At 47.1% G+C, this 16,589-nt stretch overlaps 1 protein-coding gene across 1 annotated transcript in view; it reads right to left on the reverse strand.

The window, feature by feature from the left end:
* LOC144108594 (uncharacterized) overlaps positions 1 to 16,589 on the reverse strand; it is a 109,761-nt gene that overhangs the window by 84,591 nt on the left and 8,581 nt on the right. Inside the window, exons 2-4 of the mRNA XM_077641792.1 lie at positions 16,230 to 16,274; positions 9,785 to 9,832; positions 7,478 to 7,528 (exon numbers count right to left, since the gene is read on the reverse strand). Coding sequence (XP_077497918.1) covers positions 7,478 to 7,517 — 40 coding nt within the window. The 5' untranslated portion in view covers positions 7,518 to 7,528; positions 9,785 to 9,832; positions 16,230 to 16,274. The remainder of the gene's footprint in view (positions 1 to 7,477; positions 7,529 to 9,784; positions 9,833 to 16,229; positions 16,275 to 16,589) is intronic.

Consider the following 16,589-nt stretch of genomic DNA (forward strand, 5'->3'; position numbering starts at 1 on the left):
ACGAGCACAGGACTCAAAAATCATTTAATCTAGCAAAGTAGCATCGCAGAAAAACCTTGAGGCGGCTGAGGAGGCATCAGGCGGCACAGCGAACTCTGGCTCAGATAGAGTGAGCCCAGGTTGTGTGGGGCACATCGAACCGTACGAGTCGACGAGCGACTGGCCGTCGAACAAAAAGAGCCGCAAATAGTTCTTATTGGTCTCTAGCTCCCGGCAAACACATTCCTGAAGTCACTGTCAACGCCGAAGCTACCGTCGGCCCGGACATTCACCGCACTCAAGAGCTTCCTGAGAGAATGCGTAGCAGCACATACCATCGCACATCCTCGCTCATTTGTTCGCCTGCGCCCCTGACCATCATGTCACCAATTTGTGCACGCTGAAACCTATCACGTGCGGTAGGAGTTTCATTCAGGCCGTTCCTTCCTCCAACGCCTGCACCGGCGAGCTTATCCACTACGGTGACATTCGCAGCCAAAACTGCGCCCACACATTCCGTGTTTTTGTCGCCGCCACGAATCAGCGCGACCACTTCTGCCACTCTCTCCTCCAACAACTCAACATGCAGATCTGGCGCAACGAGTGTCCCTACACCTGGCACTAACCTGCCCGTAGCAGCACAGGCAACTGCAGTCTCAGCTGCTGGTCACAAGAAACACATTCAGGCACTCCCCAAAATTCCGAAGACACATAAGCCCACCCTGTTTGTATTTCTTCCTCGAAGCCACCAATCAGTTCAACCTTTGTCTGGAAACGAAAACAGATACTCCTCGGAATATTCTCTGCGCTCCAACTGGGATACCACACGAATTTGCCTTCACCACAGCTGAATGAGGCCGCGTCAATTCAGCGAAATCGAGGTGCCTCACTAGCCGTGCTCTTGTTTGTGGCGGTCCCAAGTCTGGACACTCCCGGACAAGGTGGTCCGGCGGACTACACGCGTAGCAGCACCTGCATGCCAGTCAGCCTGAACTCCTTCTTCCTGAACCTGTTCTCCCCGTACAAACACCTACGTCCTGTCTCTCAACCGCGACCTCAGTGTCGCCACTCGAGCTTTCCAGTCTGCGGTCTGTCTTTACCGCTTTCCGGCCTACCTCGAAATTCTTCGCAAAGCCCGCCCCATTCTCCGGACGCACCGCATCTTGTTTCACGCCTGCCGCAACTTCTCTGATTTCTCTCTCATGCCGCAATTTTTCAGTTGCCAATACTGCTTCTGAAATTTTCAGTTTCAATTTCAACAACGCCATCTTATCGGCGAAAGAAAACCCTGACCCTCCGCTGGCGCATGCTACCTCGGCGTTCACAATCAGCTCCATCTGCCCACCTTCTATCGTTGGTTCCTATCCTCTCCACTCACACTATGCCCAAAAACTGTCATAGCGCCCAGCGTAAGGACCCACAAGACGCCAACCTGCTTCACTGTAGAAAATGGCTTGGCCTGCTGGTCCACGCCCGAGATGGTTGCTAAGCCCTGTGTCCTTTGTTGCCGTTTTGATGAGTCCCATGACCGGTCCGCTTCCTGTCGGGAGGTCATGTCGACTGCGCCACTCATGCAGGCTCCTTCCTCCTTCCTCTATTTAGTTTTCCTCTCCTGCCGATTCAGCCAGACCACACCAAACATTTCGATTACACAGTGCCTAATTTATTTACATTTATTCACCATTGCGGGGGCACCACTCTGCCGTCGGGATGCGGCCTCTCGTATCAGCATCCACCACCCGTCTGTCCCGTTCTTCTCGGTCGTCTCTCCTCTCCTCCCGGTCCTCCTTTCCGGCATGCTCCCTCTCGTCCTTGCTTCCCCGTTGCTCTCTTCAGCCGGCTCCTTGTGAAGGCATCTTCACCGGTTCCCGTAATCCGACAGACATTAAGGAGGTGCCGCCTCTCCCAGGCGCAGACTTTGTTCTTATCAGGCAACACCCTTCTCTCGCGTATTTCGCAGGGGCCATCATCTCGCCCCGGCCGTCAGCCACGTACCTGGTACCAACTGCTGCCCCCTCGGCCAGTGCACGCGGTTGTTTTTTTGGGCGCCCGATCGCCCGCGCGAACACGCACATAACCGCGGCGTGCATGTGGCTGCCGAACATCTTCGGGCCTTCGCCGTCCTCCAGGCGCCGCTGCCAGCCCCCCTTCATATCACTCGGGGGGTCTCCCATCCATTATCGCCTGAGCCGCGCGAACTCCCACACAAACACACCACAGGTTTTACTCGCCCAGAGTTAGCCAACGGCGCGCCCGAGAAAGCCCGACATCAATATGCCGAAAACATAGACCGCAGCGGTGGCCAAGTGGTTGAGCATCCGCCTCGCATGCGGGAGGTGCGGGGTTCGATCCCCAGTGCCGCCGGGTACCCACCGGTGAATCAATGGGTACAAGCTTTCCCCTGGAAATGCTTGGGAAATGGGTCTCTGACCCCACCTTGAGAAAAAGAAAAAATACCTTTTGACATGGCGCTCTTTGGCCATAGCTGCCCTTGCGCCATAAAAATCCATAATCATCATCAATATGCCGAAAACAAGGTCTCAGTTTACGTATAGCAAACAGACCCAACAACCTTTTGTATTTTTTGATGGGGCAGGTGCAGTGTCTGTGTGCTGGTCTCTGTCATGTCCGGCTCATGTCATGCCATGTCATGTTCTGCTGCGCTTATCATAATCTAAAGCAATCATCAAGCTGTTGCAGAGCCGTAACGCCACTTCGACCACCAGAGGGCTTAATGCGGAGCGTAGAAGTGCAAAGCACAACCGAATCCTAAGTAACTCGTACACATCTACAGAAAACCGGAGGCCACCAACGATAGAGGACGCAGTGGCCAACGATATCACGATTTGACTGGATGGGAATGCCAGACATTGGAACAAGCATCCATATTGTACTGACACCGGGACACACTTGCACGAACGCGAGAAATGCTGCCGGGCCACATGAGGACATGACCACTCAAGCCCACCAGATACGATCTATCCCCGTCCGATATATCGCGACATAGCATCGCGGCATATTGCACTTGGAGCTGCCCGCTTTGGGTTGTGGAAGAGACGCCGACCGACTTTCCACGCGCAGCTCTGATGGCTATGAAAACACTCAGAAAGAAGTTAATTCTAGACCAACACCCCAATACCTGCTAACTGCTCAAAGGCGTCGGAGAGTCATCCCTCTCTTAGAATAAAAGCTTGATTCTTTCATTCATCCATCCCTCTCTCACGACGTGGTTCACGTTTAGTTCATAAGTGGTGATTACGAACGGATTAAAGAAAATGAAGACGTTTGCAATGCGCTGTGCGACAGGCCCACAGTTAATCATTTAGCGAGAAAGACTACGTCTAAAGAAGCTGCATGCGAAGGTACTTTGTATATGCCTAGGTTAGTTCGGATACAGCAGGTGTATTTTTCTGCTTGATGCCTTTTCCGACTCGAATGTTCTCAGCTTTTGAGATAAGCTCGACTTAATAATAAACCTTACACAGCTTTATGCTTCACCCTTCGTTCAGATTAATGTGCAACACAGGGTTAGTTGCTGATTCCCGGCAATGTTCGCCTGAATTTACCATGAATTCAAGCGTAAAGTATTTAGTGCCCATGACATACCAAGATACTACCAACAAACAATCAGACAATAATAATATATATTCAATAAAAAGGTGCTCTCAGCCTACACAATAATTGCTTGTCGGAAGAAAATATTTCAAGCACGGGCTAACAAAAACGCAAAAATGAAGAGAAGGCTGGAACTACCTACTTACATAGTTGAATGGGATTGTGTTAAGCTGTATGTTGCTGGTACTCGCCTATGCAGCATAAACGTGGAGGTTAACGAAAAGGGTTCACCTTAGGTTAAGGACAACGCAGTGAGCTATGGAAATAAAAGTGATGGATGTAACGTCAAGCGACAGGAAGCGGGCAGAGTGGATGACGGAACGAGCTCGGGTTAATGACATCCTACTCCAAAAATATAGAGGAAGAAATGGGCTTCGGCAGTGCATGTAATACGAAGGCAAAAAACCGCTTGGCCTTAGGGGTGACGGAGTGAATGACAAGACAAGGCAAGCGTAGCAGGGACAGCATAATGTTAGGGGGGCGGATGAAATTAAGAAGTTTGCGGGGATAGCGTGGCCACAGCTGAAAAAGGACAGGGTTAGTTGGAGGTATATAGGAGAGGCCTTTGCAGTGAAGTGGCCATAGCCAGGCTGATGATAATGATTATGTGTTGAGCAGTTCGAGTCGCAAAAAATGTGGCACCACCATCGACGCCGTTTACTGTGGCAGCAAAATAAACAAAAATCTTCAGAGAAGAAACCTAGGAGGCTCGTGGGTCACCTAAATGACATAACCTAGTGGCACCATCACAACTGCCCACTGTTTTTTCATCAAACAGCACCGTGACACGTGGCAAATAAATAAATGCTTAGTCGCTAGAGGTCACTCGACAAGAGCAACCTAGGACGCACCAGTCCCACCGGTGGCCGCGCTTTTCATCGCATTGCACTGGCGCATAGCTTAACTGCTACACCACTACACCAGGAGTGGTATGAGGACTACGAAAATTTATGAACGTTAAGTAGCAGATGATCAATGCTGCGTACATGAACATAACCCAATAAACTATCGCATCATACCATTAAGGTGTAGCTTAGGTGTCCAGTATATACTTTTTCAAAACTATCGATGCCTAGATTAGAGCAAAGATGGATGAAAAAGGATGAAAAAAAAACCAGAACTTGGCTTCCGAAAAACGAACCACAAACGCCTACTTGGACTTGAGAAGTGGTAACATCACACTCACATGGCTTTTTTTTTTCCTTTATATGTGGTCTATATATAATGCTTCTGTTGTTGTATAACTAGCAAAGAAAGCAGCCGCTATAATCACTTGATAGTTTTACAATAAACACTGTGTCATTTTATCCCATCATCATGGTTAAGCGAGATGATAGTTCCTTTTTTACAGACCCACCCGCTACTGGGAACCTACCCAGAGCAGTCGTGTATGCGAAGCAAAGTTTATTTGCAGTTGCATAAGTCCCAAGCCAAGCCAATTCAAGGACCAAGACATCAGACAGAAGCCGAAGAACAAAGAAGAACGATGTAGAACAAGGGAGAATCAAAGTAAAAGTATAGCGAAGTAAAGCGCAGCCAACAAACAGAAGAGAAGAATGAAGGAAAGAAGAAGCAAATGGTGAAGCGATACCAAGAAGTATTGACAAGGAGTTGTTGAAGAGAAATAAAATGAACCAAATAAAACTATGAACTAATGTACAGGGCGAAGTTGACAGAATAAGAAGAAAATCTGAGTACACTGCGGCTTTCACTGCTTTATTTGGGTTAAATGTATTCATTTGGCTGATATTCAATTTACAGTGATTCCCAAATATGCGAAATGTCATTCATTACAATTATAGGTCTTTGGAAGCCTTCATACTCCTCCTCGCGCAGTGGTGCAGAAGTTAAGCGATGCGCCACTGTTCTGCTGTGGCAGGTGCTCCCAGTGGTGGGCCTTGTGCGGCCCAGATTGCGCTTCCCGAATGACCAATCATTAGTTTATTTTCCACCTGCCAGTTTGGGTAGGTTGTGATGAGGCCGCAGTATCACGCCACCTAGGTGGCCCACCTGCCTCCTAGGTTGCTCTCTGCGCCCCACTTGGCAGAGTCACGCTCGTGATTTGTTCTCACACTGCCGACAACGCCGACGGGGGATTGTCGGGTAATGGGGCCATTAACACTGTCTCTTTAAAACATGCCTTTTTGCCTGACGCCAGATGAGGCGTCGAAAAGAGCTTGGTCAAAATTAAAAACCTCACGCCTTTTTATATTATTACTTGGCCAAAAGGGCTACTACTCGGGTTTTCTGGGAATGCATCCTAGAACTTTTGCTTCGTTGAAGGGCTTTAGGCGCAAGTCATTACTGGCGCTTCGTACATTGCAGCAATAATATTTTACTGCTTCCCGCGTTAAGGTCAACCTTCCAAGTTCGGTAGTGGGGGCATGAGCGCTTGCGCTGTAGGCAAATGCGACGGTAGAGTGTGAGGAGCAAGAACAGTGGTGTGCTGCGCCGTACACCCTGTCACTGATCAGTGGCGTCGTCACTGCACAGCGAGGCAGAATTATGACTTCCCTTTCTTTCAGCAGGAACCGCTGCAGTCTGTAGAGTGGTGAACGGCTCAATTACCACGGCATATAGCTGGCGCAAAATACCGTGATGCACAGTCAGGGTGGCAGTCATACAGTTGATTTTATCAGCTCAAAGGAACGTTTTTGTTGCACGAGTCACTAAGACGGCAGCGGCGTCAAGGCGACGAGGCTCCGCAAGAACTTGAGCTCAGTGACAACCTGATGGACGTGCTTTCGTGACTGCATGAAGCAATGGGCCCAGGCGCGCCCATGGCCACTTTCACATCAATGTGGCAACAGTGCTAAATTAGAAATAAGCCTTAAGAAACGAGCATTCATGTCACAGATATTTTAATTTCGATACGTGTTCATATTCTGTCCCTTGCCGGAGAATGAATCTGTTGCGTGAACGGGCCGGTGAATCCATCTCCTAGGTTTACTCTCGGCTGTTCGGTAAAAACCACCAAGGCTCTTAATTTGACATTTTGTTTGCTATAATTCGACATAGTGCCTATAGCACCAGGTAGACGCACACAAAAAGAATACAGACAGGACAAACGGTTCAGTCAGGAAAGTGACGGGGAAACTAAATTCTTGTTAGCTTCTGTCGGTAGGTTCACGCTGTTAACGACAAAACTACTTCTTCCTTGTTTCCGGAGAAACAGAGCTTTTGAAAACAGCAAAGAGGCAAAAATTTAGAGATGCCGCGATCACCACGTGAATTAGCATTGAAACTGCGGTGCATCGATATTCGTGTTTACTCAGCGTATTCCAGCATTGAGGTCTAGTGCAATGTAGGAATATTACCTTCTTTCTTTGCACACCTCTCTCTTCGTCCCATTTATAGCTAATTAGCACCATTCATCTAATTGTTCTGAACAGCAACAAGCAAAATTTGGTTCATTTCAATGGTTCTGCAATAAAATTGCTGCACCTGCTTTTTCATACATCATTTTAAAGCGGCCGCTTATTTGAAGCCGTCATGGGCTTAGGTATAGATAGACCTTTTCATATCCCGTGCACATATGAAGAGTTATTGGCGTCCCCTTATCTAATTTAACGACTTTTGGGAGTTCTCATAGCGCTTACTGAGGCAAAATCAACGAGAGATATATATTTGAGCTTCGCTCTTTCAAAAAGTAAAGTGTTTATACTATTAACCAAATGCAAGAATTATTAACTGCGTCATTAAAAAGATTTTGCAGAAGATTTGCTACAACACTTTAAAAGGTAGGGAATCAAAATATGAATAATTTTTTCCTCCAAAGCTTACCACTATCAGATATTGAATAGAATATTGGGACACATAAATCATATGGCAGCAGTATTGGGTTGTCTAATGTAAACAAACCGTGAATAAAAAACTTTCTCACGAAAAGGCTTAGGCTTCCTAGTCGATGCTGTAGATTCCATTGTTGTAGTATCTGCAAGACACGAAAGAAGTTTTCACTGAATGGTTACTTTCCAAAGCACTGTCACACAATCGCCGAACATAAGGGCCAGTTCGCCACAGTAACAGAGTAGCGCGAACGTTGTGGAGAGATAATTTCCATATTATCATGTTGGAGTTGGAGGGAGAACACAGTAACCCCGTGTCAGTCTGACGATGCTACTTTCGTAACGCCTGGACAAATACACAGAAGGAATGATAATAAAGCGAATGAAATCGAGAATATGTGCAGTTCTCTATTTCATGTATACACATTCTGGTTTTGAAACGCATCACACTGGAAACCCGCTCTCCCTCAACAGCCTGCGCCAAGAAAAATCCTGAGTACTACTGCTAACTCCTGTTGTGATACCTTTCCTAGAACACAGTTAACGACTAAATGTTCTGCCTATCGCGCGCAATATCTGTCGCAGAAATAATAATTATTCTAATACGGTTTACATTTGTACCTATGTCTCATGAGCCTCAAAATATTATTTTCTCTAATGCTTACGCTTTTCTTTTTGTTCGCCTTTCCTCAACAAATTGAGCCTCTTTGACTTCACTTCAAACGTGAAGCCAATTGCAGAATTTTCAACGTACGACATGATGTTTCCACTCATAAAAATATTGCCAAGAATTGCTAGATATTTTTTCTCTAATTAATATAATTGAAATGATCATGACTTTTTAGTCAGAATAAACGCGATTCCTTCAGCCTTCAATGAGTTCACTCCAGCGCTGAAGTGGTGTTACACTGCGCTATAAACACACGTATACTTTTTACTAGAATAATGTGTATCAAGCCACATATTTTCTAGATCTTTTTAGAAATCTTGAACATAGATATTTTCTAGAAGCTTTCATCGAGCTCACTGAAGAGATTATCAAGCAACACGCCGATCATAGCAACACGCAAGGCTAGGAATATCGGGCAAAATGCGTGGGTGGTGTGTGGCATCATCGCTTGCGATAAACCTGCCTGGTGTGCAGGGATGCGCAGTACTTTTTGATGACCAACGGTACTCTAACACGCACTGACGCCACAAAAAATAATGGCGCGTTTCTATTTTTCCTCCACTGATATATCGCTCCTGCGTACTAGATTTGACCGTGGGCAAAGCAGCTTAACGTCACAGCCACGCAGACACCATGGCTTCTCGTTGTGATTTAAAATTTCTTCACACCTCTTCACACTAGCTAAAAGTGACTAAAGACTGAAGTGTGGGATTTTAAGTTGTATATTAAGCCATGAAAAATATATACACAAAGTATTCCTTGAAGAGTCAGAGTACCCAGAACACTGCGCAGCTTCGAGGAGCCATAGGACACATTATGCCGTTTGCCGTGACGTAGTAATATATGAGAATATACTTGCACTGCAGCAAGATGCACATCGGTCCACAACGCACATCGGCAATTTCTTAACGGCAGCGATTTATAGCATATTTCTGCAGTACAATACACACTAGTACCACAATGAGATGTCTACCATTCTAGTGGCAGTGTGAGACGTATCTCGATGGTATCACGGAAGGAACGACAATTTGCTCGTGCGTGAAATTTTGCATTCACTAGATGTATAGACTGCGGAGTGCATGGAAATAGTTGGCCAGAGTCAGGCTCGTTTGCGTTTATTCCTCTCTTCTGTATTGTGGGTAAAGTAACTACAGACGAAAGTTTACGCCGTGTTTGGCCTACTTCGGAAGCGATTGTTGCAGCTGAAAATTTTGCTCCAAATAAAGCAAAATCAGATACAGCGCAAGAAGTCCATGCTTTTAAAACTATATCCTCCAAACAATGAATAATAAACACGCTAGGCAGCTGACGTTAAGATCATAACAAAACGTCGATGCTCTTCGCTAGAGGGAACCTTTAAAGGCTTTCAGCTAGTGTGATCTGCTCTTTTATATGACTCTAGCTCAACATCATTAGATTCTTCAATCCTAAAAAAATAAACTATGAAGGCAATAAAGAAAAATGCAGCGCTCCTCCTGCAACAATTGCACACGATGCATTCAGTGGCGTTTTCAGACACTGCTCTGAAGATCCATAAAAACGTGCCGAATCTCGAATTCGCAGAACATAACGGTTTATTCTGCCTTACACGGTATATCAATAATATTATAACTCAATTTAATAACATTAGCCATATATTACATTCTCAAAATGCACGCTTGACGGGATTTGGCATTTACAAGAATTGGGGCATTCTCCCCCTTAGAGTCGCAGAAAGATTAACATTTCTCACCTGTTGCTTCTGAGGGCTTCTTTCCATCTGTAAGTGTTTCTGTTTTTGCTACAAGTGATAAATGAATGCAGACATTTAGCGAAAGTGCATTTCAAAAGCATTCCATAAACTATCAGCGCTGATAAAACAGACCGACGCAACACACAAAAAGTTCGGAGCGTGACCAGCAGGTTATCGCTTCAAAATGTGGATAATTGGAGGTCAATAAGAATAGAAAGATTATTAAAATAATTTCCGCCACAAGGAATATTAGCGCTCTTCATTTCTGCAGCACTAGGCACACAGGTATTTCTTAGCACGCTTGGAATGCGTTAGCATCGTCAAGCAACAGCGACGATAAGAAGGTTCCGTTACTAAACGTGCAGCGAAATGAGACAGCCACGCACAGGCAGGTTCCTTGCTGCTGAGTCAAAAAACTCTTCGCACAATCCTGTGGGATGCACTGCTACAGTCTTGTTCTCGCTTGTGCTTTCTGCTTTAGGCATCAAAATATATTATGAAGTACGACAGGGATATCTTGAGTATTTGTTCGCCAGTTGCTCATTGGTTTATTTACTAGTAATTAAACGCCACCTAGGTACCTCAGGAAAACAGATAAATGGCAACATTATCACTACAATGCTAATCAATTTTAAAAAAAACTGCAAATGGAGGTGTAAATTATCATAGTAAATAATAACACATGTCAGTCGTTCAAGAGCCCTAAGATATTCAAAGAACCGTAAGAGACCACAGCCAAGAGGAAAAAAAAACACGAGCAATGAAAAAGTAAATATGGTGATCTATAAAATGTTTCACATCATTCTCATGAAATGAGATCAAGATTTTGAGGAAAAAGGTATCTTCACGAACAATATTTGAACTCTTGACAGCACGACGGATGGAGCACTTTTTTCTTTACAGTAGTATGATTTGAAGCAATATATTTGAAGCCTAAAATGAGCCCTTTCTAGACATCCTTGTCGCCATCTACGTGCGTCGGTTCGCTGAGCTGATCCTGCCATGCCTACTCCTTCTGTGCCTAGGAAATGCTCTTCCTTTGAAGCTTTACCGGCTCTCCGTGACATTTTCGCGCAGTTGCGGAGCTTTCCATCATGCAGGACGAACTTCCAGGAGCCTGCAACACCCAGCTGCACCACGTAGAAACGGCAGCTGTCCAGAAGGTAAGCCATTTAAGAGCCTTACAAGCAGAGTTAATTCCTGTCAGCAAAAAATCTCGAGCCCCGATTTCCACGGCGAGACCATCCAGAGCTCCAAGAGTTCCTCACCGGGTCATCTCCGGGTCATCACCGGGTGAAATTACTAGCCCACAATCACCACCAGCCCAATTTCAGGCGGATGTTGCTCGAAACCTTCAATCTCAACAAGCTCAAGGACAGGGATTGACTTAACGCAGCAGTCTAGAACGAAGTGGCCAAATGAGACCACCACAATGTTCGCGGAGGTTAAGACGTGTGCGTTCAAACCACCGCACTCTTTAATGTTGAAAGCAAAGAAGCTGTGCCATCTTAAGCGAGGGATCAAAGAGCAGTGGTTATTTGTCCTTGTGCATGCTTCTTTCTGCAAAGAAGTCAATTTTGATTGGCAGGCATGGAGCGCGCAGGGGAGGTTGGTGCCCTAAAGCCATTCGGCGGATATAACTTTTGTGGACTTCCACCCGCCGATGCCCGGCAAACTAAGTGAGGCCAATCATCTGCTTTTCAGGAGTATGGACCACGAAAAGCTGCAGAAGCTCTACTGTGTCTAGCAACACCCTAATGTGGGAAGCAGCACCTTCGATTTCGATCGTGAACAATTACATTTCGTGATGCAACCAACACAACTCTCCTGAAGCAACTTGAAAAAAAAAACAGTCACAAAAGACAAGAGACCAGAGGAGTGTTCACGCCACAAAGACTGGACTATCAACTGAGATTTATTAGACATAACATGGAGTCTGATGACGGTACCAACTTGCCTTGCCATTGCAATGAATGTAGGTGTTATTCACTGTTCAGCAATGTAATGATTCTTGGTAGTGGCAAGAGAATTAGCAAGAGCGAGAAATCTTGGAAGCATAGCATAATCAGTTTTTCAGGCCCATGATTGCATTAGCACAGCCTCGGTGCGCTTACTCGAGAAAGAATTTGCTTTTTTAAGCCAGTCAAGGTGGATGTGATGTCTTGTGTACCCTATGCGCTGTGAGTTGTGACGCGGCTTTTGCTCATGCTATTCTGACCTTGCTGGGAATATGTTATGTCAAATAAATCTCAGTTGATAGTCTAGTCGTTGTGGCGTGAACACTTCTTATCTTGTCCCTTGTCTTTTGTGACTGTTTTTTTTTCCAAGTTACTATGAACCAACTGGCCCGCATTTCAACCCTTCTCCTGAAGCCTTCACCGCCTGTTCAGACTCTCGAACGCCCTACGCAGGCCTGCGCCAATTAAGGCGGAAGTCTGCACTCCTACTACTACCCCACCGGAAAAACCGACCTGGCTCCCTGACGCGCGATCACACGTCGGGAAAGCACAATTGTGGTGCACATAAAACAAACAGCCCCAATGTTTTTACTGCACCATAAAAAACCACATACTGCGTCACTGGCCGCAATGTTGGATGAATGTGCGAGAGATTTTACCAGAGGTATCCCGCCAACGCTATAGTTAACAACCTCGGGCCATTAACCGGCACCTGACGGCCAATCTCTCACCTGCGCCCTCACTACGAGTCCTCTCCCGGTACGGCTTCTCTCAGTGGCGTAGGAGTATAAATCTGATTCCAGACAGCTACCAGGTTTAACGTGACTATCGAATACAACCACACCCTCCTCACAAAATAAACCATTCGGTGGTACATTACACACCAATTAGACTCTGCGGACTACACCTTATTTATATCGGTTACATCGTGACTAAACTAGAATCGATACTCAGTCAACAGATTTCATCCTTTCGAAGTCCCCTATTGTGGATACTAGACACGTTGCGATGCACTTGGTTTCACGTACTAATGCATTCACGACCGAGGTTTAGTGCGCGCTTCCATACCAATATATTGCCCCGAATCTTAGCAGTGTTCGTTGAAATCTGCCAACGCGCCCCTTTATCGCTTTGTTTGCGACGCAACAGCGACAAGATTTAATTATCTAGATTGATAGCCTCCAAGCAGAGCTCATTCTACGTTGTTCTGGAATGCTCTATTAACCTTGCACGCGTTGTCTCGAAAGTTCGCTATCAACTTTAAATTGAGCACGTCCGACAGCGTGCGGGCATTCTGTTGACGCCGAGCATGCTTGTTGCTACGCCGCCGCCGACTGATTCACCCCATTGTGGGCGCAAGTCAGAGTCTTCTTTTAAACGAACTTTTGTCCGTATTCGTTCTTCCTGACTACTGTCACCACTACGTGACATCTGGTGGAGGTGCGGCGTAGCCGTCACTGTTCCGGACGCCCTCTTCAAGTCGTGACGCCAGCGCTCTGCGCTTCGCACCTGAGGACGAGCCAGCACCTCAGCGAGCCAGCCGACGTCTCCAGGGAGAGCAGCCTGAGTTCGGGACGCTGCCGGACCGCACCAGACAGCGAAAGGACGCCGCTACAAGAACCGCTACTTCGCCAAAGATGTCGACCCCGATCATACTGCAGCAGCCCCAGGAGCAAAAAACTTTCAATGAATCCCTAGGCGAAGACCACGAAGAATGGTTGGACCAATATGAGCGCGTGGCATCATTCAACAATTGGGATGGTGCCGCGAAACTCCGGCACGTCTTTTTCGCTCTGGAGTGCTCAGCGCGCACGTGGTAAGAAAACCACGAGTCTCCCCTAACGACATGGGAGCGATTCAAGAAACTCTTGAAGGTATCCACCAGTGTCGTGAGGAAAGAAAGAGCTGGACGACTCCTCGAGTCCATGATCCAGCTTCCGAATGCTCCCGCCCGCGGTTACGTGAAGAAATTAAGCGCCTCTTTCAACGCGCCAACCCCGGGATGACAGAGGAAAAGAAAGTTAAGTTTAATGCGCGGCGTAAAAGAACAACTCTTTCGCAGCCTCGTCCGCCAGCCTCCAAAAACAGTCGAGGAATTCATTCAAAAAGCCTGCACGATTGATCAGACCATCAACGTCCGGGAGCGCAGTACAACCGCCCTTCTTTTGTATGTGCAATGTGTCCGGACACGACCACCACCACCACCAGCGACAACTTGCGGGAAGTGATCCGCGAAATCGTCCGGGAGGAGCTACGCCGATTACTGCCATCCTCCGCACAGCCCCAAGCAGCGACTCTCATGGACGTGGTACGGGAAGAAGTGTCACAGAACCCCAGGCCATGACCTACGCTGCGGCGGTACGCACTCCTCAGCCCCAACGACACTACCTACGTCCTCTCCGTGATGAGCCACTTGCTGCCGAACGCCGGCTCCCTGCCCCAGCCCGCCCGGGCTATGAGCGACGCTCAAGCCCCAGGAAATGCTACACCTGGAGGACTTCCTACAACCGGCCGTTGTGCCTGTATTGCCCTGAGGCCGGCCACGTTCTGCCCGTACCGATGTATCGGTCTTCGGGGATTTGCCGTTGACGCCCTACGACCACACTTCGGTCAACGTCCGCCGGAAATCGACGAGTACCTACGTCGAGAGGAGTACACGCCGAACCGCCTTTTCGCGCTCACCATCGCCGTCAGTCTCGCGCTTTGCGTCGCCACGCCGCAGCTACGCAGCCGCGGTACAAGGAAGGTCTTCCAGGCCCCGTAGGGGAACTAAAGACAGCAACCTCTGGAGGGGAGGTTGCTCCCGAGCGAAACACTGAAGATCCTCCAACGTCCATGCCACGCGAAGACGCCGCATACATTGACAAAAACCTCGACCACGACGCGAACCGCCTTCAAAATGATGCCGCTACCGAGAACCGCTTCGGCGACACGTTCTACCCACGATTCCCATACCCGACAAGCCATGACCTGACGCCCAGGACGACGTGCAACTCAAGAGCCAGGACGTCCGACTTAAAAGAAGCTATCGCCGGCCGGAAAGCTACTATTCTAGTCGACACAGGAGACGATTACTCGGTAATGAACAGAACATTCGCTGCACAGCTGCGGAAAAGTCACGACTGCTTGGGAGGGCCCGCAAATTCGCACTGCAGGGGCCACCTCATTACGCCATCAGGACGATGCACAGCGCGAGTGACTGTCAAAGGACATACCTATCCTGCAACCTTTGTTGTGCGACCGCAATGCTCCCGCGAAGTTATCTTGGGCATAGGTTTCCTTAATGAGCCTGAGGCGATCATCGACCTATGATCCAAGCGCCAGTTTATCGCTTTGTTTTCGACGCAAGATGCGACTAGATTTATCTAGATTGATCGCAGCCGTACAGAGCTCATTCTACGTTGTTCCGGAATGTTCTAGTAACTTTGCACAATTTATCTCGAAAGTTCGCTTTGAGCTTTAAATTTAGCATGGCCGACAGCGGCGGGCATTCTGTTCGACGACCGCAGAGCACGCTTGTTGCTACGCCGCCGCAGAGTTATTCAGCCCAATAAACAGTTTTCTTTTGAAAGAACTTTTGTCCCTATTCATTCTTCCTGACTGCCGTTACCATTACGTGGCAATTCACTCGGGCAGTGCACTTGCAATCTACCATTCAATGTCAGCGCGACATATATGTCAGAGGTATCACCATTTTTAAAGGAAACAGCACTTGTATTGTGCGGGAAATTTTGCAGGCACTAGACGTATGAGCATGCGGAGCGCGTAGAAATAATTGCTAAGTCAGCCTCTTTTGAGTTTATTCATCTCTGCGCTCTTGTGGTGTAATCAAATTGAGACGAAAGCTGCCGCCGACTTTGGCATACTTCCGGATGTGTTTGACTGTTACAGCTTAATATTTTGCTGATAATGAAGTATGATCGGATATAGCGCTAGAACGCAGCGGCACATGGTTCTCAAACTAAACCAGAGAAACAATGAAGACCTGTTCTCACGAAGTTGCAGGCAGTCATGTTACACCTGTTATTCACAAATGGCGGTACGCTGCCATTACGCAAGGTGGTGCACGTTGCCGGCATAACGGCATGTCGATGTCAATCGCTAGAGGGAGTCCTTTGAAGGCCTTCCGCCACTGTGTTCATCTCGTCTATTACAGTAGTTCAACTCCAGCCCATTCTGCACAACACAAAACATAAGCTATACCTAGAGTAAAAAAAACTGCGGTGTTCTTCAGAAATACAATCTTGCATGACGCGTTCACATACATTTAGGTATCTGTTCTAAAAATACATAAAAACAAGTCACGTCGTGTATTCCCAACACAGTGTGATTTATATTGCCTTAAACCTCATTTAGAAACCTTTATCTCTCACCTACATAGCATTAGCAACCTTTACGTCTAAAAACGTAGGCTTGGAAGGATGTGCCAATCACTGAATTAGGGGCATTGGGTTCCTTACAGCCGCACAAATTATAACATTTCTCACCTGTTGGCTCTGAGGGCTCCTCCTGATCTGTAACTATACTTGTTGCTGCAAAAGAAATAATTAAATTTTTAGTGAAAGTCTTATTTCAATTCGCGCTGGTGTAGCGGGCGGGCACACCACAGCAAAAGCGTGCCTATGAACATATAAGCATCTCTTCAAAATGTCGGTAACAGGATGCTGTATAAGAAAAGCAAGTGAAGTAAAACTGTTACCTCCTTAATGATTTTTAAAAATATGTTCCTCTCCGGAACACTAACGGTTACGTATTTTTTAGTTCTTATAAGAGCTCGCAGAGGCGCTACTAGCACTTTCTGGTGAGCTTACCCGCGGTGGCGACCTCACAGCAACGTGTAGCGACTT

The sequence above is a fragment of the Amblyomma americanum genome, chromosome 10 (assembly GCF_052857255.1).
Source record: "Amblyomma americanum isolate KBUSLIRL-KWMA chromosome 10, ASM5285725v1, whole genome shotgun sequence".
In the NCBI taxonomy this organism is placed as follows: domain Eukaryota; kingdom Metazoa; phylum Arthropoda; class Arachnida; order Ixodida; family Ixodidae; genus Amblyomma; species Amblyomma americanum.